General features: G+C 40.5%; 1 protein-coding gene across 1 annotated transcript in view; it reads right to left on the bottom strand.

The window, feature by feature from the left end:
• The window catches only part of Lmbrd1 (LMBR1 domain containing 1), an 81,703-nt gene that overhangs the window by 7,575 nt on the left and 49,186 nt on the right, over positions 1 to 24,942 (bottom strand). Inside the window, exons 8-14 of the mRNA NM_139189.2 lie at positions 24,487 to 24,612; positions 21,652 to 21,804; positions 8,130 to 8,194; positions 7,732 to 7,834; positions 7,134 to 7,238; positions 5,071 to 5,220; positions 1,450 to 1,528 (exon numbers count right to left, since the gene is read on the bottom strand). Of these exons, the coding sequence (NP_631928.2) occupies positions 1,450 to 1,528; positions 5,071 to 5,220; positions 7,134 to 7,238; positions 7,732 to 7,834; positions 8,130 to 8,194; positions 21,652 to 21,804; positions 24,487 to 24,612 (781 nt within the window). The remainder of the gene's footprint in view (positions 1 to 1,449; positions 1,529 to 5,070; positions 5,221 to 7,133; positions 7,239 to 7,731; positions 7,835 to 8,129; positions 8,195 to 21,651; positions 21,805 to 24,486; positions 24,613 to 24,942) is intronic.

Genomic DNA, 24,942 nt, shown 5'->3' with positions numbered 1-24,942 from the left:
AGCTTATAATTTTGTTACTTGACTATTTGATAATTAGTGTAGTTGGGAGGGCATGTCAACTTACAGGTTGGTATTTGAGTGTATAACCTACAGACATTTGATTCCTCCTCAGGCTCTACTCTATCGTGAGTAAATACACTTCAACAGAATGAGTACGCAAGACTCAGGTTTCCTCTACCTGAGAAAATGAGAGGGCGCATTTTCAGCTACGCTAATGTCCAAATAAGACAAAATATATACTGGAGAACGTTGAAAATGACCAAATGTGACAACAGAACGAGACTTTGCTGCTGAGGACTTTCTAATGTTAACATTTAGGTACATACTGCTCTCTGGACGTGCACCCTGCTTTTCATCTTAAATTTAGCCCTCAAGGTCACATGCTCCCCAAACAATGTCATGACTGTTGGAATCATTCATATCAGTTCTGTTGACTTAAGACAAGCACAGATTGATAATGCACCTCATTCCCTGTATCTACTCATCTCTATCATGAGCTGCTTTTCAGATGAACTCTTCTGGTCCCGTCTATGCGCTATCAGAAACCACTGCCACTTCCTTCTATTGCTAACTTCATGGCCCAACAAATCCTGGCAGATGCTTTGGACTTTTACTTTATGGAGAACTGAGATAATCGGGTATTAATAGTACTTCTTGCCAACCCTCAGATCTCTGTACCGTGCTAATCTGAAACCCCTTTTGTGTATAAACTGAATTCAACTTTTATAATAATAAGCCACAAGATAACTATGTCCTTGCTTCAAGCTTTTCATGGATCTGTTGCCGCTTTCAGAACGTTGATGGTGATGTTCCACTGGTTCTTGTCTGAAGGTCACGACCCGTTGAGGGGGAACATCTCTTTCCCGGTATCTCCTATCAGATATTTACATCATGATTTCCAATAGTAGCGATATTACAGTTATGAAGTAGCAACGAAGATGGTTTTATGGTTGGGGTCAACACAACATGAGAAACCGTATTATAGGGTCACAGAGTTAGGACGGTTAAAAGTCACTGATCTTATTTCTAATTCGCTATTTCGTTCTGATATCATTATAACCCTCATGCCCATAATCTAAAAGATGAAATGTCAGAGCAGTCATAATATAAATGTTTTCTGATCATCTTAGGCAACCCCTGTGAAAGGGTCATTTGACCCCAAAGAGGTCACAACCCACAGGCTGAGAACCACTGTGTTACAGTAATGAAGTTTAAAACTCTCTTGAGCATACAACTGTGCATGCTCTTTAGCAGGGGACAGCTTAGACTCAATGCACAAGCTAAATACCTTCTTCTTGAAACTATGACCCGAAAGTTCCCTTTGCCTATCTACCATTTGACCAGGCTCCACTATGCAGAGTTAACCACAACTTCCCGTGGAGGATGGATGACCTCACTAAGTTCTTACAAATTATAAATCCCAGGAGAGTTTGGCAACAGCTACTTTACCTTTTGGGGCATCTGCATCACATCTCTTTGGCACAGCAAGCGTTGAGTTGCCTTTATGGGCATCAGAAGTTATATTGCTCTGAAAGACAAGAATGTGATTAGAATATAAACACTGTAGTCATGAATGTAATTCGATTAAAGTAGTCACGTTGCCAACTTCATGTTCTACTTTCTGCTAATGATGTAGAGTAGCCATTAATATTAGACTAATATTAATTTAGAATAAGAGTCTAAAAGGTTAATTTAATATAAATTTTAAGACAAGAAGTGATGATACATTAATATTAAGGTGCTTTTGCAATAATGATTTAGGTCATTTTCTAAACAGCAGAACTTCTTTTCAGAAGGAGGTGACATAAAAAGAGAAAAGGCCAGGCCTTAGAGCTTGGGTTCCATTTGAAATCTCAGCAGTTTGAAGTCTGAAGCAAGACTATGAGAAAAAAACAAAAAAACAAAAACTGTTTTCAAAAAGCACTCTTTGCCACTATGTAATAGAAACAGAGATGTGGATAGGGCAGGGCAGGGGCAAAAAAGGAAGGAGGATGGTAGGGAGAAACATGGAAAGGAAGAAATAGGAAAACTATCTGTTCTCAATACAAAAGAACAGTCTTCACTCCCAGAAGATATTTACAGGTATCAGCTAGGAAAGCAGGTCTGTGCTGAGGCAGGAGAGCAACAGATCATGTGATCTAATGATCTAGTGAGGTGTCCCCAAACTCCTGTACCACTCCTCTGACTTAAGTGACTAGTACTTTGCAAAACAAGTGATGTTATTGAGAAAATTCTGTTTTACTTTTTTAAAAATTTTATGTAAAAATAAACAAAGATTAGAGAAAATACAGGAGAAGAGAGATCTGGGAAGGCAGATAAATAACTGAATAGTGGAGGCTCCATTTAAGCAGCAGCAGATGGGACAGGGGTGAATATCACAGGGTAAACTGTTAGGACGCACTTTATGAAAGGTTAGTGAGCATAATATGTTTTGAATGAGACCAGCCCCCTACCCCCATCTTGAGTATTTAAATATTTAGCCCTCAGTTGATGGTGTGGTGGTTTGGGAGGTTAGAAGGTGTGGCCTTGCTCTAGGAAGGAGGAAGGCAGGAATGGGCTTTGAGAGTAGGAAGGCTTCCCATCCCCCTCTCTGCTTGTGGCTGGAGTTCAGATGTAGCTGTCACTTCCTCCTCCCTTCCTCTTCCTTCAGATCCACAGGTCATCTCCATCTCTCACTAAATAACAAGCAACCTTGCCACTGTCCCACTCCACACCCCTGGAACCATAGGCCAAAATAAACCCATCCCTTTTATACACTGCCTGCCACAGTGTCTTATCACAACAGCAGACAAGCAATGGATATACTAGAAAAACATTGAATCCCATTTGGCCAAAATCAATCCACACTTGCTACTCAATTAAACCTAAAAAGCATACTTGTTTTGTATTAGTCAGTGATATCAAGAAAACAGAAAACATATCAAGGAATCCATCATGCTTAAAAGACTCCCAATTATTCCCAAATAAAGCTATCCAGGAAGTCTTTCTCACAAGCTACAGCAGTGATGCACAAACATTAATGAAACTTTGGTAACACATTATTAAAATTATTTATACTGCTATTTTTGTAGAAGCATTAAGAGTCGTAGTCAATTGCAATAGAACTGAAGACCCAGAAATGAACCCACACACCTATGGTCACTTGACTTTTGACAAATGAGCCAAAACCATCCAATGGAAAAAAGATAGCATTTTCAGCAAATGGTGCTGGTTCAACTGGAGGTCAACATGTAGAAGAATGCAGATTGATCCATGCTTATCACTCTGTACAAAGTTTAAGTCCAAGTGGATCAAGGACCTCCACATCAAACCAGATACACTCAAACTAATAGAAGAAAAGGTGGGGAAGAATCTTGAACACATGGGCACTGGAGAAAATTTCTTGAATAAAACACCAATGGCTTATGCTCTAAGGTCAAGAATCGACAAATGGGATCTCATAAAACTACAAGGCTTCTGTAAGGCAAAGGACACTGTTGTTAGGACAAAACAGCAACCAACAGATTGGGAAAAGATCTTTACCAATCCTACAACTGATAGAGGGCTTATATCCAAAATATACAAAGAACTCAAGAAGTTAGGCCACAGGGAGACAAATAACCCTATTAAAAAATGGGGTTCAGAGCTAAACAAAGAATTCACAGCTGAGGAATGTCGAATGGCTGAGAAGCACCTAAAGAAATGTGCAACATCTTTAATCATAAACAAATCAAAACAACCCTGAGATTCCACCTCACACCAGTCAGAATGGCTAAGATCAAAAACTCAGGTGACAGCAGATGCTGGCAAGGATGTGGAGAAAGAGGAACACTCCTCCATTGTTCGTGTGATTGCAGACTAGTACAACCATTCTGGAAATCAGTCTGAAGGTTCCTCAGAAAATTGGACATTGCCTTACCTGAGGACCCAGCTATACCTCTCTTGGGCATATACCCAAAAGATGCTCCAACATATAAAAAAGACACGTGCTCCACTATGTTCATAGCAGCCTTATTTATAATAGCCAGAAGCTGGAAAGAACACAGATGCCCTTCAACAGAGGAATGGATACAGAAAATGTGGTACATCTACACAATGGAATACTACTCAGCTATCAAAAATAATGACTTTATGAAATTCATAGGCAAATGGATAGAACTGGAAAATATCATCCTGAGTGAGGTAACCCAATCACAGACAAACACACATGGTATGCACTTATTGATAAGTGGCTATTAGCCCAAATGCTTGAATTACCCTAGATGCCTAGAAAAAATGAAACTCAAGAAGGATGATGAAAATGCGGATGCTTCATTCCTTCTTTAAAAGGGGAACAAGAATACCCTTAGGAGGGGATAGGAAGGCAAAGTTTAGAACAGAGGCTGAAGGAACGCCCACAGCCTAGTAAGAGCACCAGGGGAAGAGGAAGCCCTTGGTCCTGCCAAGGCTGGACCCCCAGTGAATGGGATTCTTCGGGGAAGGGTGGTAATTCGGGGAGGATGGGGATGGGACACCCATATAGAAAGGGAGGGGGAAGGGTTAGGGGGATGTTGGCATGGAAACCGGGAAAGGGAATAACATTTGAAATGTAAATAAGAAATACCCAAGTTAATAAAGATGGGGAAAAAGAAAAAAGAGTCATAGTCAATATGAGGAAAAGCACAGCAGCTTAGTGTCACGGGATCCACTTAATAAATATTCATAATGAAATTATATTATTTTAAAAAGTATGAAACAGGGCTGGAGAGATGGCTTAGCGGTTAAGAGCACCCGACTACTCTTCCAGAGGTCCTGAGTTCAATTCCCAGCAACCACATGGTGGCTCACAACCATCTGTAAAGAGATCTGATGCCCTCTTCTGGTATGTCTGAAGACAGCTACAGTGTACTTGTATATAATAAATGAATAAATCTTTAAAAGAAAAGTATGAAACAAACATAAAATGTTCACAAATATTGAAAAACTAGTTTGTCAGTAAATTTAATAATTAGAAAATAAAATTTGTTTTTAAGTATCTCTAAAGTTCTTTTTAAGTTTATTTTTCTTTTTTTATCACTATTTCTAAAACAAAGAAGTAGAATTTCACATTACCTCTATTAAGTAATTCTGGCTTCCGTACATCACGTACTGAGGAGCAAGACTATAGATCATGTAGCTGGTGTGGAGGACAATCAGCAGAAGAATCATGCAGAGAAATAAGAGCGCCTGAGGCCTGGTTCGTCCTCTTCTGATTTTATATAGCTAGGGGGAAAATAATGACAGAGGTTTACCAACATTACTGTGAAACTCCCAGTCCTCATGTGGAGACAGTGATACAGTTCCACTGCTACAAAATAAACACCAGACACTGGAGGACAAAAGAAGGAAAGGGCCATTTTGTTTCCTGTACTGTTTTTTAGCGTTCACTGCACTGGACTTGAAATTACTGTCAGAGCACCCCTGTCTAAAGGATCCTATTAAAATTTCAGAATAAAGTAAAATAAACACAACTCACTAGTGATCACCAGCCTGTACAACCCTGGCCTTACTTCCTGTGATCTCTTTCAGATGGTTATAGAACCAAGAATTGTGAAGGCAAACTATAAGTATTCAGAATGGTACAGTTCTGGTTTTATTACATTAACCTATAAGCACAGATATGACAAACTTGTAAGTATTAATTTCTATAAAACAGTCACGATACACTTGTACTAAATTCTACTTTAAAAATCAGTTTTGAAAATTTATGATCATCTGATTGTAGATGTGACATTTTTCTCTGTGCAGAAGAGGAATTACCACATTAACTGTGATTTAGAAATGACGTTAACTGTGATTTAGAAATGACGTTCTATGCTCCATCTTAACGACGAAGCCCACTCTCACTCTAGCAACTGAAGCATCATCTTCCAGCCGCTCTGCCAGATAACAGCACAGGACAGGCTAACAGAACTCCTGTTCTGGAGGAGAGGATAACACCATCACCTAGAAATGTACACTTCCCATACTCCCTTATGCCCAGGAGTGGTCACATAATAAATTATTCCCAGTAAGAGAAACAGAAAGGATCCCTGCACCATCAGACCTCATACTTTTAACTACTAGAGCATTCCCCCCCATAGCAAGAAAATTTTCTTTAGTTCAAATACATATTTACTAGGTTTTTCTTTGATTGATATCTAGAAGCAATGTCTGCCTAATTCAGCATTGATTTAGAATTCATAATTATTTCAGGATAAATATAAAAAATAAGCACTATTCACAGATGTCTTTGGTATTGAGAGGGAGGTTCCATGGTCCACTATGACAGCAAAATCTGCATATACTAACTCCATTGTGCGAAAGGCTGTAAGGTTTCCATATAGCCAATGCAGGCTCTTTTGAATACTCTAATTCATGCCTAGGTTACTTATAATTGACAAGGGTGAGTTCCATAATTATGTTACATTGTTCAAGGAAAAAGGAAAGGGGACAGGTCTGGCCTATATAGTCATTTGGTTGGTTACCTGTACAGATGGGGAGCCATAGATACTGAGGGCTAACAGTCGCCTTCTCCAACTCCTAACTGGGTAGGAAGTCTCTGAATGTCACTGAGCCCACTGTGGTGGCTGTATGTCCAATGCAATCAAACACTAAGCCCAACAACACACTTTCTACCACGGCTCCTCCACTTCTGCCGTGCTGACATTTCCGGTTTGATTAGTCTCTGCTCTGTGTGCTACATCATGTCTAATTAGCAGCGTCACTGATCCCTAGCCACTAGATTTCCACAGCAGTCCCTAGCAATTATAACTAAAAAATGTTTCCAAACAGTGCTAAATATCTGTGTGTGCATGTGTGCACGTGCTCGCTCTCTCTCACACCCACACTAACTCCTATTTAATACCTTCTGCTTGAGAAAGAAAGCTCTTCTGTCTTCACATGAAGCAAATGTTTCATATTTCTATCACTTTTATTGCCAATCTACATGCAGTATATTCTAAATATGACAGCTGGATGTAGGTGTGCACACTCTCCTCCTAGCAGAAGAATGGGGAAGGCAGGAAGATCGCAGACTTGAGCCAGTCTGGACTACACAGGCTCTTTCCCAAAAAACAACAAAGAGAATAAACTGCCACAAGAGAAATAATGTACGAAGTAATGAGAACAAAATCCAGAAAATAACATGTACTTACTCTAATCCAAAAGAACCAAATGCCAATATTTCGAATTCCTGCCATCGAAGTAAAAATAAAGTACATAATAATAATTGTTATAAGAATATAATCAAGAGGGAACACCTGAAAAAAGATGAAGATCACATTTAATAATCAAGTCATGAAAGCTCTAGAAATTAAACAAAATAGCCAGAAACAATTATTTATATTTGATAATTAAAATATTAATTCCATTTTAGATTAGGCTAATATAAGAATATTTAAAAAGAAAACATTTTCATCAAACCCTAACTACTATGTTTTCATCCTAGAGGGGGAAAAATCCAAAATAAATTATATTATACTTTTGTTTTGAAATAAAGTACTTAATTATCCCAAATACTATTTGGAAGAGTTCTCCTTTGGTAATATTATACATCCCATATGAACAGTGTGCCAATACATAGATATAATCATCTATAAACCAACATCCATGCAGAAAGCATCTGCAAATATAAAATTAGCACAGAGCTTCAACAGATGTCTGACTTTTGTTAAGTTTGCAGAATAACAATTTTAATGGGACAGGATAACACGGTGCTTTGATGTAATGTAAAATGACCGACATGTTACTTACGGTTTGTAACAAAGGCAAAAGCATGTTCAATGGATTGCTCAGGTTAGTTCCAAAGACGATGAAACCCGAATCTATTCCCGCTGAGTGAAGAGCTTTATCTAAACTAAAACAGAGTTGTGAAGAATGGATTTATGTTACACCATCCCATTTCCAGCCCAGCTAGAAAGAACATCACTTTAACCTAAGTATGCTACTTCTGTTGAGCCCCGGGAAACAAATTAAACTTGCCTTAAGTATTTCACAGAGATTATTAATAAGTAAAAAGGAAACACTGCCCATTACAAGACCTTTTAGAGAGTCTTTGGGTTCATGTTGTACAATACTTCAGGTGCTAATGCAATTCAGCACCAAAATGTATGTTATCAAAGACTTCATCTAAGTGCTTTAGATGTACTTACTTTGACAGGAAGAGAGAAATTACAAACAGCAATGCAACCAGGATGAAAAATATTCCCCAAATAATCTAAAATGAAAAATACATTCATTAGAACACAACTCTCAACGTTGATACTGAAAGCATAAAATCTTTAAGCTGACAGAATTGGCTACCACATAGTAATGACCTAATGCAAGGTACAATTTAACTTAGTATCTAGTCTTATCATTTGTACTAGGACTTAATAATGAGACCAGTTGCTCAATAATGCATATGCAAAGAGGCAAAACATTTAAAAAGCCTTGACTAACAAGTAAACAAAGAAAACTTTGACTTGATCAAAAATATTCTGTTCTATTACCAAAGACAACATTAAAGAGAAAAGAAACTCTCTCTCTATCTCTATCTCTCTCTCTTTCACACACACACACAAACACACACACACGAACACACACACACACACACACACACACACACACACACACACACATACAAACACACACACACAGTATTAAACAGGCCAGAAAAATCCATGTAAACAAAATCCCTCACAGCTAGAGCTGTCATAGAAAATGTTTCTGTGGCAAATACATCAAGTGTTGAAACTTTCACCCCTTACAATATCAACTTTGTTTTAGAAATAGACATAAAGGGAGGAAACAAAATAACAAAATATTGGAACTGACTTCCAAAATAACTGTTTCAAAATGAAACAGAAATGGATTCTATGGCAGCAAAATCTTCAGGTCTTTTGTTGTTGTTGTGTTTTTTTTGTTTTTGTTTTGTTTTGTTTTGTTTTGCTGCTTTTGTTCAAGTTCAAGGAACAGCTAAGCCAGGTAAAAAGCCTGCAGGGCCACAGGCAAAGGGGCTTTGTTCTGAGAACAGGCTAGTTCTGCTTGGCTTGTCCTTTGGAACCCATGGAAGAGAGAAATGTGAAATTTCATTTGACATCATACTGAAGTATCTTTCAGAAGGCTGGGGGATAAAAGAAGTGAATACGAACATATGATTGCACCCACCCTAACCAGATGAGCTTCTGAAATCAAATTTGAAAAGGCTTGCCTTTTGTGTCTCCAGTTCAAACATTGTGTCCTTGGGGCTTGATGAGAAGGAAGGAAGGAAGGACAGCAGGAGAGGGTCAAGAGGATCTTTGTGAGCAACACTATAGACCTATCTCATGTCAGGGCTTCTCTGAAAATTCGTTATTGGAAAAGGGTTTCCCTGGCAAGGTACTCTTCTAATAAGTAGCACTGAAACATGACAGAAATTGCAGACCTTGAAGAGGCAAAGATTCCCTTCTGTTACATTTTGACAAAAAAAAAAAGTTAAGTATAAAATGCTTATTTATCTTACTGGTGTGTACACACACACACACACACTCACATATTTAGCTACTTAAGATCATAGAACTTGATGATGTTCCCCACCCTTCATGTATACAGGAATAAAATGAGGAATTAAAGCATCTATGACAACAGTGGTGAGAACACCGAGTTAGTTGATTTAGAAGCCATAAAGCCATTGATTATACTTTCACCAAGATGCCAATTTCTATAAGAAAATGAAGCTGCAGATTGTGGCACCAGTAAAAGTCCTGGAGTAAGAACTTTGATAGCATTTATTCCCACAAAGGCATAAAGGAACCAGCACAAATGACTGAACTAACTTTTTCTGTTTTGTGGAGACAAACCGAAAGCAGACAGCAATGTGGGGCCACTAATTCAAGAAAATGTGGATGAACTGGGGTAGCCACACAATGACATGCCGCAGCTCCAAGTCCCACACTAATGCTGTGGGCATCCTGAAAACAGTCAGAGGCCAGCAGTCTGGAGATAACAGTATACAAGTGGGCTGAAGCTCTTTAAAGCATCATTCCCAGAAAAATGCCATCACTTGACCTGACTGGTGGTTCTCGAGAAAACTACTTATAAAGTGGCCTGTACTTGACCTGGATGGGTGTTCACACAGTGCTAAAAGCTTTTGTGACGGCTGCAAACAGTGACAAGCAATCTATGAACTGCATGGCCTCAAGGGTCAGTGAACTGTGCACAAAAATATACTAACTGAACCTCTTTAGAGGAAGGTCTAGGAACTGAGAGGACTGTGGAGAGAGTCTCAGGTTCTCAATTCCCAGCAACCTAAAAGGAGCTGCACATGCTCAGGGCTACGCGCGTGCTCAGAACAGATGTGAGAAGGCCTAAACTGCCGCTTGAGACTGCACAGGAAGGAAGTTCAGCTGAGACTGAGCTGAGATCTGGCTTGGTGCTGCACTGCACCCATACACAAAGATGCTCAGGCAGAGGCTGAGGCTCAAGGGCTGTAAGAGGTTAAGAAAATTTAGTTATTAATCAACATACTAACTGATAGGAGTTAGAGTGAACACAGATCAAAGAATAAAGGCCTTTTTAATTCATAATAACCCAAGGATATGACAAAGAAAGGAAGAGGGAGGGAGGGCAGGAAGAAAGAAAGGAGTGAGGAGAATCATGAATAAAATCAAACCAAGAAAATATGTTAAACACAAAGGAGATAAAAGAATTAGTGAGCACTTATGGGTGCCCAGACTTTGGAAATAATAGAGAAAAACTTTATATTTGTTTAAAAAAAGTAAAATTAATACATAAAGATGTTTCAGCAAATAAACAATATCAATGAAGATATATTGGGGCTTGATCTGGTGCTGTGCCTTCAAATGCTAAATTCTGTACCTCAAGACCTGGTTGACCCAGGATGAATTTCCATGAATAACAGTTACTGTTGTGCAAACCTTGCTCCCTAAGTTAACTGTTCAATAAAAAGCTAAAGTCTGTGATTGGGCAGTAGATAGAGGTAGGCGGGTTCTTAGCTACCTGGCTGGTGGTCCCAGGTAGAGAGAAGAAAAAGGAGAGAGAAGAAGGAAGTTGCCATGGGGTAGGTTGATCGTGAGCACATGGCCATGAGGGCTGGCCTGATGGAGCAGAAGGGGCCCAGGTGGGGACACAGCAAGTGATAGCTTGGAGCTCCCCACAGAAAAAGCAGACACAACTGCATAGAGGGTTGATATCTATGACTTAAAAGCAGCTCCAGTGCTTTTAAGAGTACTATAAATCTAAAGGTTCCTGAGTCTTTATCTGTGAACAACATAGTCTGAAGTTGGGCAGGAACCCCTAAAAGATATTTTAAGACAACAAGCCCCAGAATAATTACCACAACAAAGATACAAAAGCTATTTATTAAAAAGTGAACTAAAATGTTGAAGCTAAAAAATAGAATAACGGTATTGTGGCCTACATTGATTGCAGAGATGTCTAGGTTTTGGATTATATTAAACAACCTCTTTATTTCAGAAAAAAAAATAGAATAACGGAAATAAAAAGTTCATTAGAAGGGCTCATCAGAAGCAAAGAAGTGCAGGCTGACAGGAACCAGATGTAGATCTCCCTTGAGAGACACAGCCAGAACACAGCAAATACATAGGTGAATGCCATCATTAAACTACTGAACTGAGAATGGGACCCCCGTTGAAGGAATCAGAGAAAGGACTGGAAGAGCTTGAAGGGGCTCGAGACCCCATATGTACAACAATGACAACCAACCAGAGCTTCCAGGGACTAAGCCACTACCCAAAGACTATACATGGACTGACCCTGGGCTCCAACCTCATAGGTAGCAATGAATATCCTAGTAAGAGCACCAGTGGAAGGGGAAGCCCTGGGTCCTGCCAAGATTGAACCCCCCAGTGAACGTGATTGTTGGGGGGAGGGCGGCAATGGGGGGAGGATGGGGAGGGGAACACCCATAAAGAAGGGGAGGGGAAGGGGGAGAGGTTAGGGGGATGTTGGCCTGGAAACAGGGAAAGGGAATAACAATCGAAATGTCAATAAGAAATACTCAAGTTAATAAAGATGAAGGAAAAAAAAAAAAGAAGGGCTCATCAGCAGACTTGAGCAGGCAGAGAGTTACAGAGAGAGTAAGTAAACAGTGTTCACCCAAACCAAGGAATACAAAGAAGAAAAAAGAGGGGTGGACCATTTTAAAAGCATATGGGGAAATCATAAAGTAAACTAAGAAAAACAGTGGGAGAGTATTTGAAGAAATAATAGCCCAAAGTTTTCCAAAACTGAAAATATTAATCTATGTGCTCAAGAAACTTCAAATTGAATGAGTCAAAGATACCATACCCCCCCAACACACACACACACACACACACACACACACACACACACACACACACACACACACACTGGAAATGACTCTGTGTGTGTGTGTGTGTGTGTGTGTGTGTGTGTGTGTGTGTGTGCGTGCGTGCATGTGCACGTGTGTGGCCGGCAGAGGGAGTGTAAGTGAGCAAGCCAGCCCCCCAAAGGGAGCTCCTGAGATAAAAGACAAGGCAATAGAAGAAACTCATGTAGTTGGTCCTCATTCCTTCAGGTTCCATGTATTAAAAAGCATGAAGACAAATTAGATAAAGTCAAGAGAACTAAGGAGTGGTACTGAATGTGACAGGCATGCAGAAGACCCTTGTTTAATATCCAAAACTTATAACCAAAACACTACAAAAGTTTACACATTCTGGGGCTGCAGAGATGGATCCACAGTTAAAAGCTCTGGATGCTCTTCCAGAAGACCAGGGTTTGAGTCCAGCACTGACATACTGGCTCAGAGCCACCTGCACCTCTAGGTCTAGGGGACCTGATGTTCTTATGGCCCACATGGATCATGTATGCTAATGACATACATGCAGGCAAAACATCTATGTAATAAAAATGTAAACAATCATAGAAATCCACTCACTATGAAGAATAAATCAAAAGAGAAATGAAACAGGTAAAGGACTCTTGAGGTGTGTGTGTGTGTGTGTGTACACGTGCGCACTGGAACGTGCACCTACTTAGTACAAATGAAACTCTCTAGGCTTTATAATGCATCTCACTAAGGATTTAGGCTATCTAGATGCAGATGCTATTCTGCTGTAATGTAAATGCACTCCCTTCTTCTGGACTTGTATGTTGAAGTCCTTACTCCAAGTGACAGTGTGGAGCTTTTAGGACAGTGGTTCTCAACCTTCCTATGCTTTGACCCTTTAGTACAGATCCTCCTGTTGTGGTGACCCCTGCCTCCACTGCACACACATGGTCACAGTTTTAGGGAAAAGGTTGTGGTGTGTAGGCAGTGTGGGTGGAGCAAGTGGTGCTGCTGACGACCCTAATATACACGCCAGCCAGATTCTCCATGGGCTGCATCTTTCCTTGCTTTAGTATTTATTATATTATATATATATGTATATACACACACTGAATGGCTTGCGAATTAGTGATACATAAAAAGCTTCTTGGTACCTGTGTCTAAACAGCAACAATGTTTAAACAAAACCACAATTCCATGACAAAATCAGGAAATTAATAGATAGGACACTGGCCAAATCGGAACTGAGTTGTTCATGTCAATTACAGAAAAGCAATCTTTTCTAGTCTAAATGTAACCCAGGATCACACAGTGCTCATGTGATTTTAGTAATCTTCAGTTTGGATCAAATCCTAATTATCACCCCCCCAACACACACACACACACACACACACACACACACACACACACACACACACACACATAACCTCAACATTTTGAGATCAGAGCAATTATTTTATAGAATGCCCTTTAAGTTAAATGGTCTATTTCTCATAAGCATATTTATTATTATTATTATTATTGTTGTTGTTGTTGTTGTTATTTTGGCCGAAATGACAGAGAGAGTCTGGTGAATGTATCATATCAGGAGGCACAATAAGGTCTATTTATCCTACAATTAATGAGGTTTCTCCACTGTAAAAGTGTCATTTCCCCTTCTATAACTAATACATTTTGTGGTATATTTGAGAATAGGTAAAATTTAATTCTCAGCAAATTTTTGCCTTTAATTTCAAGTAGCTATTATTGTCTCTCCCCAGAACAGGTATGTGTTACCTGCTAAATGCTGCTTTCTAACTGCTGGGTTTTTCTAAAATTCTTTGTTTAAAGAGCTTTGTCTTATTCAACTTATTTACTCACATTAATAGAGTCATAAATGATATATATTTTTTAAAGATTTATTTTATTTATATGAATACACTGTAGCTGTCGTCTCTCTTAAGACACACAGGAACCCATTACAGATGGTTGTGAGTCACCATTTCGTTACTGGGAATTGAACTCAGGACCTCTGGAAGAGTAATCAGTGCTCTTAACCACTGAGCCGTCTCAGAGACTGATATTTTGTTCAATGAGCTATCGTCATCACTGCCACTGTGTACACTGTGAATACCATCATTCTATAGCTAAATGGTCCTCACTTAGGCAGTGGCTCCTCTCGGCAGTGTTCTGAGCACTGCTCCTTGCTGTCTGAAGGAGAAGCCATTTTCCACTATCATTTGCTCTCCTAGGCACAGTCCTAGAAACAGGCAGCTGCCTGCGTGGTCCTGCTTCCTCTCCACAGAAGCAGCCAGGGGGTCTACTATAGATTGAGTACTCTGGAGAGGAGCCCATCTGTCTCTTCCCTGGATCATCATCACCTCGCACTCATCTTCATTCCCTTAAGTGTGTTATTTTGTTAGCTTTTTGTAGCTGGAGATTTGGTTGTGGAGTTAAATCCCTTTTCACTTCCATTTTTACTGATGGGTGTGTTCTGGGCTATAGATTTCTCAGATCAGCAAGTTACATGTATCTTCTAGTAGACAAAGACATGAAGCATCAGCCCTACAACCTCAGGAAACATTATGAGCTCAAGAATCAGAATGAACGGAAGTGCTACCTGCCCTCCTGTAGTGGCCAGAAGGACTCGGTCCTGTAGATACGTTTCTCCTCCAGACTTGAGTATTCCTTATCAAATGTGTAGGGCCAGAAGTGTTTCTGATTTTAGAGTCTTCTAGGCTTTGACACAGTTGTAAAAACTACCACTGTGCATCCTTAATCCAAAGATAGAAAAATGGAAAGCCTACAAAGTCTGAGACTGTCTGAGTTCCACAGAGTGCTAAAGCATTCTAGATCTGCAGCATCTGGACTGGAGGTACCCCGCCTACATCATTGGCATCTAGAAATTCTGTAGTGGGTTTTATTTCTGCTGTCCACTAGGTGGACAGTTGGTGGTTGACAGTTACAACCTTTTCATGTAAGAGGGCCTAGTTTATTGATTTCGTTTGAATTTCCAGTTTCAATAAATTTTATTCAGAGTAATTCTATTTTATAGAATGCTTTGTTACTCTTTTTAATGACTCAATTAACATATGATACATTGTTTTCCACATGTACTTGGACAAAAAGCATATTCCCTATCCTTCAGATGTAAAGTTCTAAGATATACATTATATTATACCTATGCATCATGTGCATGAAGTACCGGAGAGGGCCAGAAGCAGACATCAGCTTTCCTGGGCTTCTCCAGTCACAGTTAAGTTGACTATGAACTGTCATGTGGTTGCTGGAAGAGTAGCCAGTGCTTGAACCATAAACCAGCTCTCCAGCCCCTCCTCCACATTCTATTCCATGGTGTTTACATGAAATATCTTACCTTGCACACGGTAGCTACTCCTTAACTACCTCTTACCGTGTTTCAGTCTGATTCTTGCAATCTTCCATGACTTTTGCTTTGTAAAACACAGTAGATTGCTTTCTACAACAAATATTCATAACTGCTCCATTTTCATTATAAACTAGAACTTTTCAGATTAAAAATGTGTTTATTTCCTATGTCAGCCATAGTACATTTTTTTTTCTAATCTTCTGAAAAAAAAACCAATACCCACTTTCCTTCCTTTCCCCTGTTAGCTGCTATAGGTGGAGCATCTAGACAGAATGGCTCTTCTCGGCCTCATGCCTTAAAGATCTCAAAGGCCCAAAGCCAGCTGTCAGCAGAGCCACAGCCCTCTCTGGAGACTATGGCAGGGAAACACACCACCCTCCTCCTCTGAGGTAAGAGGGCTGACTCGGCCATCGTCTCTTTGACACCTCAGTCACTCCTCTAACTATGACACCACAGCAAGTCACCCCTACATGTGCTGGCCTCTCTGCTACTGTATAATTTGTTCCTGTGTCTTGTCACAAATGTTCTGCTTCTAAGGTTGAGGTTGTTATACTGAGACCACGCCCCCAATCCCACACCATCTCTGTATTTTGAGGTTTATAATTTCAATTACACCTCTAAAGTCACTTTTGCTACTTAAGGTAAGAAGATATTTGCAGTCCCAGGAAGGATGCCACCAAAAGCATCATCTTACCCACTGAAAAACATCTCTTGTTTTCTGGCATTCAATATTTTTTATTGAATCTGACTTTGTCAAACATCAGGATGACTTTGTATTTTCCCAAGGTTTCTGCTTGTTTGTCTCTGAGGACCTCCTTATTTTCAGTCATCCTGAGCTGCTGATTTAAGTGTGTCTCTTATAAATAACATACAGTTGGATCGTGTGTTGTGGTAAAAATTTAAAAATTATTCCAATAGTGAGTTGGGTCTATTCACATTTGTTGATATTACTGATATAGTAAGCATTAATGATGTCTTATTGATGGACAGTTGTATATATAACACATTTCTTATACTTTTAGCTTTATGTATTTGAATAGGTAAAGTCTAAGAGAAAGAAGAAATAGAATAGCAGTCATGAAGAAATGGAACTATATTAATGGGCAGGTGGTTTTGTTTGGTAAGATGGGGAACGAGTAGAGGTGACACTGTGCAGAACGATGGATTGCTTAATGGCTGGACACACACTTAAGATGGTGAGCTTTATAGCACAGAAAGCAGGCACAAGTGAGCATTAAAATGTGTGAGGTCACCAGCAATACTGTACAGAAATACCAAGAAACCTCAAATAATTTTTAAACAAAGGGAGCAAGGCTACTCAGGCCAGTGAATTTGTTAGAGCTTTAAGAGTGGTCCCTGCTCCTCTAGAAAAGTGTTTTTCCAAGTATTGATAAACAATGGAAAGTTAGAAAACTGTTGTTTACTATATATCGATTCTAGCTAAAGGAGCCTCTAACTTATTGGAAATAAGTGCTTACTTTTTTAATTTGTCTCAACATAGCAGTCGTCTGGTTCACTGCTGTATTTCAGCAGTTGAAAAGCTTATATCTACAAACAGAAGCATCAGAAACAATGGGGCACAGCATAAATCACTTCATTTAATTCTCATAGCAAACTAAGTGTGTGACGCCATTCTAAAGAGAAGGAAACAGGTTGAGGACGAGGAAGGAACAAGCTGCCGCATAGCTCATAGGAAGCAGAGCAAGGACGGAACCCAGCGCTAACTGACTGTGGCCTGTGCTCCGGGTCATCACACTTTAAATGGGGTTCACACATCCGGGGAGAGGGTGGGTATGCAAAATCACAAGATCAACAGGCTTCTTCATGGGACAAAAGGCGATGTTTGGCAGGAGGGGAGGGGAGGGGAGAACAGAAAATGTCTCTGAATGTGTGTGTGTGTGAGTGTGTGTGTGTGTGTGTGTGTGTGTGTGTGTGTGTGTAATGATTAAAACGAACAAGGATTACAGAACAGAGCAATAGGCAATACTGGCACCAGAGTTTAAGACAGAATATAACTTGAGCATGGTGGCTCATGATCGCAAAACTCAGGAGGACGTAGCATGTGGATTCCTATAAGTTCAAGGACAGACTGGTCTACATAGTGAGGTCAATGCTAGCCAGGACTATATAGTGAGCACTGATCTCAAAACAAACAAAACAAAACACAGAAATAAATAAAACATCGGAAACTTTTAGGTGAATTTCAGCATACAGTGAGCGTTACAGATGGGTGACTCAACCTATACAGCCTTCATCAAGGCTAACGTTGATGCTTAATGTTTAAGAAACACTAAGCAAAAGGCAGTTTTCTACTTCTGAATTACATCAACTATAGATGAAACACCAAAGGGATAATTAATGATTTCACATCTCACTTAAAGAAAAAAGGAAGTGTCTCTTTCCTTGCATTTATATTAAATTATTTAAAAATCAGTCTATCCCTCAGGGATTTCCTTCAGGCAAGCCTATATTTCTTCTAGGTAACGATCAGAATATTGGTAAGAATTCCGATTACTACGGAACGATGCATTTATATAACAAATAGGAATAAATGTCAAGTCAACTGTAAAGAGGTCTCGGGCAGGAAACTTGAAACAGGGAAAAGCTAATGACTGGCAATCCTTTGGTCACCACTACTTCAGTCTATTGTCGATCATCATAACACAATACTTGGAGTGATCAGCCCTTAAGACAGAATGGCTTACTTTGACTTAGTTTTACTCAGACTCTTGGTTCATGGTCAGCTGGCCTTGTGCTTTGGAGTAGGCAAGACAATGTATCACAGGCGTGCAATGAAGTAAGCGGCTCACCTCATAGCAGGTAGGGAGTCCACACTGCTGGGTCCTAAGCTCCCCCATGAGGCACACTCCTGATGGCAAGACTGCTTCTCATTTTGAAAGGTATCCTAATCTCCCAGAAGTCCCAGGGTCGGACACTAAGCCTTTAATAATAATCTACGGGGGACACTTGTCCAAACCACAGTCCTCACAGTAGAAGGCGATAAGGAAAGCTGGTTTTTAGTAGCTAATACAACCAAGAAGAAAAATTTTCTAAGTAATCAACAATAAAGCTATAAGAATTGCCAGGTTGTAAGAAGAAGGTAAATTCTTACATTTTACAGATGAGTAAAAAACATTGAAAATTGAAATCCGTAATATAATTTTCATCAGAATATAAAAGGATGTGGAAGCAATTTTTCAAGATGTTTCTAAGCTAGTATAGTGACTATAACAAACACTGACAGAAATATAAGATTAGATAAACAGTTCCCAAACTAGAAAACTCAATAATATTAAAACATGAGTTCCCCCCAAATTACTTATAGACCTTGTATATCCAGACTAACCCTAGTAGACATTTCAACAGGTGTTTAACAGAATTATGAACTGATTCTGAACCCTAGATGGCAATGATCTGTCACAATGAAGATAACTCTGAACAAGGGCGAGAAAGTTGAAAGGACTTCTGCCTGACTTCATGACTGACTGCAGCGCTCATGCAATGAAGCTTCAGCACAGGGGCACACAGGTCCGTGGGCCGAGGGGCTAAGCTGGGAAACACTGGGCAGGTATTCCACAACAGCCAGGGAGCTGTCCAAGTTCCAGGAGGAAGGACAAACCATGCTGGAGCAGATGGGTACCAAGATAAAAATAAACTTAAGTCACAAAATTAACTCAACACAGACCACAATCCTGAACGTGAGGTTAAAGCAAAATTCCTGAGAATATAGGAGACAACTACCTTAGGAAAGACAAAGATTTCTAGAAACATAGCACGAATAGGAAATAAATAAATTGGACTTCACAAAAATATAAGCAGCATTTGTTTGAATAATAATGTTGAAATAAAAAAGTACAAATTGCAATGTGATATTACCAATGAATATATTTGACAAAGCTCTTGATACAGAATGCTTAGCTAATGTATTAGAAAAATCCCAGTTGATGATTAGACACTGTAATATGTACTAAGACGTCTCCTGCCATAATACAATATATCATTCAAACACCTATTTAAGGAGAAAACTCTGATTTGGATGATGATCAAAAGATTTATATGTGCAGTTTGTAGAAGACCTACAAACAGCAGCCATATAAAATACTATCATAACCCAGCAGATAAATGGGACGAAACAAAATGTGAGCAGTTACCATCGCTTAGTAGAGCAGTTCTCAGAAATACTATGTAAGAGGGGCAGGGACATGGAACAACTGATATCTCACTATTAAATGAATAAAACCAGTGTAAGCATTGTAAAAGAAAAAAAAAGAAAAGCCTTGGGCAGCTTCTCACAAAGCTGGGCACTAAACATTAGACCAAACATCTCTAATGCACGAAATTAAGAAAAAAAATTAAGGAAAGCTCCTACTTGCACAAAGACTTAGTCTCAAAATGGAAATAACCACAGTATGCAAATTGTGATTTACAAACATTAGAATACTACTTAGCCGTAAGGCAGAATAAGGCACACAAAATGAAGCAACATGGAGGGATATAAAAACCCTGCTGGGGGCTGGAAAGGTGGCTCACAGCACCGGTAATCCCCACTCCAGTAGATCCAAGAGCCTCCTCTGGTCTCTAGGAGCACCTCTACAACTGTGGGCATACGTTCATATGAAACAGGCAAATATAAATAAAAATATCTTAAAAAAAACACGTAACACTGTGCTGTGGCAAAGTAGGTATGTTTCTATTTCATGAAATTCTTGAAAGCTTAAACCAAAGTATGATCTGGGCTACTGGGAGCAGGGGACAAAGTGCATTTAGAGACGTTTGTGGATGTTCTACATATCCACATAGTTGTATTTGGCAAAATCAATCTGTACACTTAACCAAATTGATTTACAAATTCTTTTAAGCATATGTTCAGGGAAATAACACATGCTTAAACAAAAGCAGCTGATGAAGGATTGCATTCTTATAAGTATTCATTAGATATGACAAGAATTTAGCAGTAAAGTTAAGATATTTGGTATGATGCAATCAGTCACCTTGGGGAAAAGGACCAGACAGTTCATTCTGAGAGATGCTTATAAAGCTCACCACTTAGAAAAATTAACTGATCTAATGGACAATATACTCTTATCTTTTAAATGTCAAAATATGCTAATGTAGTAGATAGAGTAACAACAAGACTGGACCAGTCCAATCCATCTTTTATGGCATTCTCTGAAGCGTCATTCTACTTTGTGTTTGAGACAGTGTCACCATGTGGCTCAGGCTGGCCTTGAACTCACAAGCCTGTAGTTCCAGCCTGCCAAATACAGGGTTGGAGGCATATGTCACCTGACACAATCTGAACCATTTATCTTGAGGCTTAGTCCAACCTGTTTGCTACCTGACTAACCCCTTCCAGTCAACCTATGCAATGTGCAGCCTCAATTACAGCCTGAACATCACTGTCTACTGACGGCTGACATCCGAAAGCTCCCCAGATGCAGGACAGGTAAAGCTGGTTCTGTAGCGAATGCTGTCCATTACTTTTCAGTCGGAGTTGCCATCACGGACCTTGGTACTGAAATTCTGGTACCAAATTCAAGTGCCAACACAGCAAGCCTAGAAGGCTGGCAAACAACAGACTGTAAAGTGGAGAAAGTATTGGTTTCCGGTTTATAAACAAAGCGGTATGTTTTTCTAGACTCTCATCTCACAAGCCAAGCGGCCACTTGGGGGCAGGGTTTCTGAGTCCTGATATACGACCACGGTCTCCCATGTACATACAGCAGGAGCACAGACCTGCGGGTATGTTCTGAGTGTCTTTGGTTACTTTCCCTTCCTTTGCATGTCCTAAGGCCACACTGTACAGGAAGGAGTGAGTGGGTCTCTGATGGTGAAATGCCTTGCTCAAACTACCAGTCACGAGCTGGGACTCAGCCGCGCTCATTTCAGCTCCAAAGCCCACGCCTTTGAGTGCCGTGGCTCAATGCCGCCCTGGGAAACTCACCTCTCCTAGAGGGGCTACAGAAGGGCTTGCAAAAGATTTGACAGAACCATTTTATAAAACTCCATTTACCTTCAGGGGGCGCAGGGCACCACAGAATTTTGTCCACCAGCTGTTTTCAATGAATTCTAAGTGCCGTTCTCTTTTCCTAAGTGTTCTTAATCTTTCTTCACATTGCTTTAAGGTACGTCTATCCCTCGCGGACAAAGGTCGGCCATCTTTGCTCTACAAATAACAGAACAAAATCAAGATTTTCCTTTTCTCCTTTCAAATCATTAAAGTCTTAACAGACTACTCATAGATTTAGCAGATTCAGCAGCCTCTGTAAGGCTGGACGCTCACAGGCGAATGCACATTGCAAACAACAGATGCTACCATTTAACAGACAGCCTGGCGAGGTCTGTGTTGAAATGGACCTGCCTGAGGTCTGCTTCTGCGGTATTCCTAATACGTGGTAAAGACATGTGAGCACAATGGCTCATAAAAGCATCCCATAAAACAAACCCGGAGAGGATGAAGAATGCACCTGCTTTTAGCAAAAGAACAAATATTTACTATTTGAAAAATGCAAAACCACTAAGGACAGGAATATGTCCACACTGTTCCTATTACAGTACAAACCACACAATCTCTCCAGCACATGCCACTGTAGCTTCAATTTGAAAGAACAAAATGAAGATAATAGCCGGAAAACCTCTCAGAGGAGCCTCTCACAGTTATAAATGTGTCTTCATGGTGGCACCAGGCCTCCTGAAACCAACCACCTTTTTCATAGCTTATCTTGATGGGCCACTGAAGATGGAGTTCAGAAGGCCACAGTGTTAGACAGCAGCGCAGGGTTCCAGGGGCTTCAGAGAAAGCAGTGACTCTGACAGGAACCTGGCAGGGCCCACTCATGTCCCAGCAGGCAGCATATCCTTCAAGCTGTGGCAAGGCTACTGCTCAAGCCTAGGCGCTATACGCTGAGCATATGGAACAGAAAGGTGGGAACGTTGAAGAGTTTGGGGAGCGGAGGAGCACACGGAGCTCCAAGCTGTGAGCAAGATGGAGGTTTTCTGAGACTGGAACCGCTGCAGAGAAGACCTGGACTCTCACTGAGTGGGAGAAAAGGGGCTGGAAGGCAAGCCTCGACCTGCTGAGATTTTCAGGAAGTAATTTTTCAAATCCACCTGGAAAGAGAATACTTGAAAGGACAGTTCCCTGGGGCCTTAGCAATGGCCACCAAAAAAAGTGATTTTTTTTAGGTTGTCACAAAACTACACAGAGCCACTGTATACGTGTTTCAGGGGCCTGTGCCATCTCTTGAGCTGGCATCAAAAGGAGATATTGTATTATGGTGGTTCTGAGAATATTTACGATGCATCAGTGAATAGGTTATGAGGCGTACAGCCTGGTTCAGAAAGTCCCAGAGCCCAGGTGACATGTGGCAGGGCTGATGTCTCTGCAAAGAGCTTCTGAGCAGGCTGTTCATGAAGCTGTGAGGGGAAAGCCTAAATTGGAATGGAAACCTCAGGATACACAAGGTGCCAGAAACTCGAGACATCTGCTGGGGAAAGCTGTAGACACTGAGTAAAACAGAACCAAAGGAGCCCACATGTTCCACCAGTGTCAGAGCCGGAAAAGCAGAGCCATCCCAAGCTCTTGTCATAGATGATGCCACCAGGAGCCCTAGATGCCAAACATGGAACTTCAGGTTTGGTGCTTGTCTCCATGTTCTTCCTTTTTATAATGGGAACGCTTGCTCTACACCCCTGTATGGTGAAACTGCTAACTTTATTACTTTACAGGATGTCATGGTGAAGAGACTCTACCCCCTTCTCCAAGATTTCCACACTGGAACTGTCAAAATGCCAGCGACTTTTAAAGATGGACTGGCTGCAGTTTTCGGTAAGACACGGGGGTAGAATGTCATGGGTTACAGTGATCTCTTCGGGCATCTGTTTATCAAGGCTAGACTCTTGATGATTAATTTCATCGTGAATTTACTGCACTAGGAAAGTGTGCTTAGCCTTGATGAGACACACTTTGGGGAATGTCTACGAGGACTACTCCAGAATTACCTGAGGAAAATCAGACTACCCCCGAACCACTCCATGGCTGGGGTCCTTGGGCTTAATGAAGAAGGATAAGGGAGAAAGCCCTTTTCTCTGTGTTGACCCACCCAGGAAACAAGGAGTCTTCCACTCTGAATCAAGAACTGCTCCAGGTCTGTGAAGTGCTTGGTTCAGTGAGTAAGGGCACTTGCTGTCAAGCCTGATGACTTGATGTCAGTCCCCAAAACTCACGTGGTCAAACAGGATACCTGACTCCCATAAGCTGTCTTTTCCTTCTACACGTGTGTTACAGCATGTGCCAACCCCCCCACCCCCCCCAGCCCAGATACACAGATGAAAAGAAAACACAGGAGTTACTCAGCCAGCAGAGTGTGCCTACCTGATGTTAAAAGTCCTTCTGCTTGTTAAACAAACAAACAAACAAAAAAAAAAATTTGTGTCTGTCTTATTTGAAGACATGAGAAGAAAAAATTTTATCATGTTTTTAGAAATACATTTACCTCACACGTGATTAAAGGTAACCTTAAACTGCTCAAAATATACCCAAAATTTGACTCTAACAGAGGCAATGAAACACATTACACATAAATTGAGGGTGACTGAAAACAGCAGAAGTCTTGGTCATAAGCAAGCAGAGGGTTATTTTTAGCTGTAAAAATACCCACAGAAAGTCTCAAACTGCCAGTGTCCTATGCATTCTTAGAAAATAAAAAATTAACATAATTCTCAAAGTATTTGTTGCCCAGAATTTAAACAATGTAAAGGGCTCCAGGCTTGCTGATGGCAGAGGAGCACCACGGAGGACCACAGAAGCAAAGTGATGTCACGCTGCCAGGGCGAGGCAGAAGCCTACCTTTGATCGAATCGTCTGGATGTGCTGCTCCACCTCCTCGATGTCCTCAGTGTTCTCCAGGCGTTCGTAGGCAGTGCTCCTAGTGCCTTTTATCAGGTTTAAAGGTAATGCCGACATGCCATACGCCTGAAAGGGATGGCATTAAATGTTTTAATTGAGCTACTCAACATCTCATTCACAGTTTTCAGGTTCAGACTGCTATCCCTTCAGAGTAATGACTGGAACGTGAGCGTCGGTGAGCAGCCCTCAGCGAGCTCTCAATCGCCTCGGAATCCTCCTCCTTCCTCCAGCTACATGTGCACAGTTATGGTTTTAAAACAAATCATTCAGACTCCATCAAAGTGATAAGTTACAACTTCACACTAAGCAAGTTAATACAGTATAAGTCAGTACAAAAACTAGCAAAATTGTTTTTTGTAACTTTCTCAAATTACATAGAACAAATCTCTAGAATAT

This window comes from Rattus norvegicus, chromosome 9 (assembly GCF_036323735.1).
Source record: "Rattus norvegicus strain BN/NHsdMcwi chromosome 9, GRCr8, whole genome shotgun sequence".
In the NCBI taxonomy this organism is placed as follows: Eukaryota; Metazoa; Chordata; class Mammalia; order Rodentia; family Muridae; genus Rattus; species Rattus norvegicus.
The sequence above is the reverse complement of the archived record's forward strand: the minus strand, read 5'-3'. Positions and strand labels throughout refer to the sequence as shown.